At 27.9% G+C, this 3,564-nt stretch overlaps 1 protein-coding gene across 1 annotated transcript; it reads right to left on the bottom strand.

Moving 5' to 3' along the window:
• Positions 1 to 1,405, bottom strand: LOC101490899 (cytosolic sulfotransferase 15-like). The gene has a single exon (XM_004514710.4). It carries the CDS (start codon positions 1,271 to 1,273, stop codon positions 245 to 247), a length of 1,029 nt encoding a protein of 342 aa, XP_004514767.1. The 5' UTR covers positions 1,274 to 1,405; the 3' UTR covers positions 1 to 244.
• Positions 1,406 to 3,564: the final 2,159 nt, after the last annotated feature.

Here is a 3,564-nt window from a genome sequence, read left to right as displayed (position 1 = left end):
TTGCAACAACATTTATAGCTAAAAGCAACATATATAGTATAGTGTGTGGCTCACCACTATACAACAACTTTGAGTTATCCCTAACACAATGTATTACTATCTCCAATTTTTTTTTAAAAGACAAATAAAATAAAAATAAATCTTCAAAAGTTGATGTATAAAAGTCAATGTATTTTTATATATCAACTTTTAAATATTAATTTTTAACTCATTTATCTCGTATGAATAAAATCAAAGAAAGTAATTAATTTTTTGCTTTAAATTTAAGACCACATTCACTTAACTTTTCTTCGATGACTTTAGATAAATTCTCAACCATTGAAGGTGAAAGGTAATTAGTCCAATCACCAATTTCACCTTTCCTAAACAAGTACTTGTTCTCAAAGTTCCTTCCAAATTTTCCAATCTTATTTATCTCGAACTCCTTCATTTTCTCAAAGCTGCACAACTTTATTATATTTTCAATCACACCCTCACTTTCTTCCTCCAATGTAAAAGGACAATTCAAGAACTTAGCCAATTTTTTCAATTCAAAATTAACATCATCTTTCAAATCCTCATACTTCAAAAAAAGAACCCTTTTTGGTCTCTCTTGACTCTCTTTCCAATAACCCAACATGTGATTCCAAAATGGGCCATACCCAATTTTCCCATTACAAAACATTTCAAAAGCTTCATCTAAACCCAATGTAGGCAAAGAATCTTGCTTGATTTTGTTGCAAAAAACCCAAGAAGATATAAAAGTGTCAAAAGGGTTCCTACAAATATAAACAATTTTGCAATTGGAAAAATCTTTGATTGAATTGGACAATGAATCAAAAGGAACATGTGTACCAAAAAGTCTAGGCTCATGAAAATTTGAAAAATTAGGAAGATTTTCATGATTGCCATAAACAGTGTACTCAATGAAAGGAACAAGATCATGAGGATTGTAACTAAGCAAAGGATGGTTTTTGGATGAAATGAAATGGTGTTGGCGATTCACAGTTGCAAAGGTAAGTGCTTTTAGCCAAGTTGTACCTGATTTTGGCACAGTTGCAACAAAAACATCACTATCTTTAGCTTGGAAGTGATTTTGAAAAGTGCTTATTGCTTGGATTTCAGCTGGTTGGCACCAAAATCCTTGGAATAGATACAAATAAGGTGTTCTCCAACCTTTCTCTCTTGGAAGAGAAAAAATCAAATCCTTCATATCTTGACTAAGGTTGTCTTGTTCTTCATTTGATGCCTCACCATTAATTGTATGAATTTTTGCAAATTTTGTAGGAGCCATTTGAATAAGATGATAATTTATATATATTTTTTAATAATAATAATAGGGTGGCAAATCAATACCAATAGTAATGGTACTATAGATTTAATTACTAGATAGAAGATATTGGCATGTGATACAATGCCTACCAAGTCAGACCTATTTATAGCAAAACTTTTGAGCATTGGTTCATTCAATTGTTGCTAAAAGAGGATAGTTTTTCTTATCAATAAATAAATGGAGCATTCACACGTGAAAAAAGTGCGCAAACTATTCACTTGATTTAGGCCTTCATATCTTAGCAATGTAGGACACTTGCAGTCATGCCGTGGATAAACTTGAGATGGTACGAACAACATTAAATGATTCAAATTTTAATCCTATATTTTTATATAAAATAAAAATAAAAAGTTGTCTTAATATTTTAACTATCCAATAAATTACTAACAATATTCGCATTTACTACACACAATTCAAATTGACTTCTTCTATAGCTTCTTATGATCGTCAGATTTAGTTACTTTAAATATTATTTTATCTTATATTAATGGTTTTTTTTTAAAGTTAAAAGACAAATTTATTAAAGGAAAATAAAAACAAAAATTAGGGGATATGAATCTAATATTTTTTATCTTTCAATTTTTTTTACAATATATCTAAGTTATCATATGTATATAATCATTAGTGACAACGACATTTAGATTTGCTTCCAAGTCAAAAATATTTTAAAATTATTTTAAACATTGTTTTCATCTTACACTTATGTATTAAGTGTCTCATTTGTACTCTTTGTGCTACAGTGTATAACTTATTTGATCATTTAACTCAAATTAAGAAAAAAATATATAAATAAAAGAAAGAGAAAAATATTTATACTAAATTACTATGATCAACTATTGACGTACTCACTATTCTCTATGTAATATTAAATATACAATTAGAAAAATAAATAAATAATAGTACATTAAAAATTGAAAGGATCGATATTTTGAAGTTTTTTTATTTATAAAATAGTTATTTATTGTACGACAAAAAAAAAATACTAATTTATTAAATTAACGTTATTAAGTATTGAGGTATTTATCATATTGGGTGCACCAATCCTAAGAGGTCCACACTGCATTAAAAAAAAACAAAAAGTAAAATAAAAAATAAATAAATAAAGATCCTGACCATGTTCTACTGGAATAATATTTTCTTTTAGTTTCTAATTGCACAATATAAAGTGCAAGTTGTCAAAACTAACTATCCAATCCGTTAAAGGATAAGCTCTAACAAGTTATGAGCTTTATCATATAGGATTACAAATCCCTCTTTAATATGGCTAAAAAATGTAATTATTTTTAAGTATTTTATTTAAATTTTGTAATATTAAGTATTGTAATTTTTTTAAAATTATATAACTTTTTTATATTGTAACATTTTTATTAACATTTTTTTCAATATGATACAAAAATTGTGAACATTTTACGTATTTTATTATTTGTTGTTTTTAAATATAAGTATTCGTACAAATATGCAGATAGCCCTAAGTCCGACCGGCTACAGATTTTTTAGAGCCAAACTATAAAGTCCTAGTAAAATTCGAGCTTGAAATTTATAGCCCAAACCTATATTTTTTTAGACTTTTCGAGCCGACCCATACGAGCTAGTCCATCTTTACGGCTCTAAGTGCAACTAATAGTAACGCAATCAAAGAAGAATAATTATGTTTCCGTATGGTTGAACACCAAATTTGCTATGTTTTTGTTGCAATTTTAGTAGGTTATTTCCATTATTATTGAGTTTGATTTATTGATATATTTTCTCAGTAGTTTTACTTTCTCATTGGTAGAGAAAGCTTTGCTTTTCTTGTGAATATTGAATATGAAAATTTTCCTCTTTTTTGCAGAAATTATCAATTTATTGGTCATACTTATGCTACATGCAAGCATAGTGGGTAGAATGTTGTAATCACAAAGCAAAAATCTTTTCATGATAAGTCAAAAGTTGCAAATTGTGTAGTTAGAAAATATGTTCTAATTCATAAGGAAGTTGTTGATAAAGTAGAAGGCAATAAAAATGTTACAGCTCAATATCCTATGGTTGAGAAGGCTGTTTGCTCCGAGTATGAATGTGTTCCCTAATTTGTGTGTGGATAGCAACCTCTTTTAGGATTTGATGAATCTAGTTAAAAACTCTCGTTGATGGTGTGTTGATTAGTGTTGATCTCTTACATAAAGAAGATATGATTGACAATTTTGATTTTAAAAACTACTGTTAATAAAGAGGTTTCTAATGTCATTAATGAGGTATTCGATAGAAGTTCGTCT

Source organism: Cicer arietinum, chromosome 5, assembly GCF_000331145.2.
Source record: "Cicer arietinum cultivar CDC Frontier isolate Library 1 chromosome 5, Cicar.CDCFrontier_v2.0, whole genome shotgun sequence".
In the NCBI taxonomy this organism is placed as follows: Eukaryota; Viridiplantae; Streptophyta; class Magnoliopsida; order Fabales; family Fabaceae; genus Cicer; species Cicer arietinum.
This window is presented reverse-complemented; position numbering and strand designations above follow the sequence as displayed.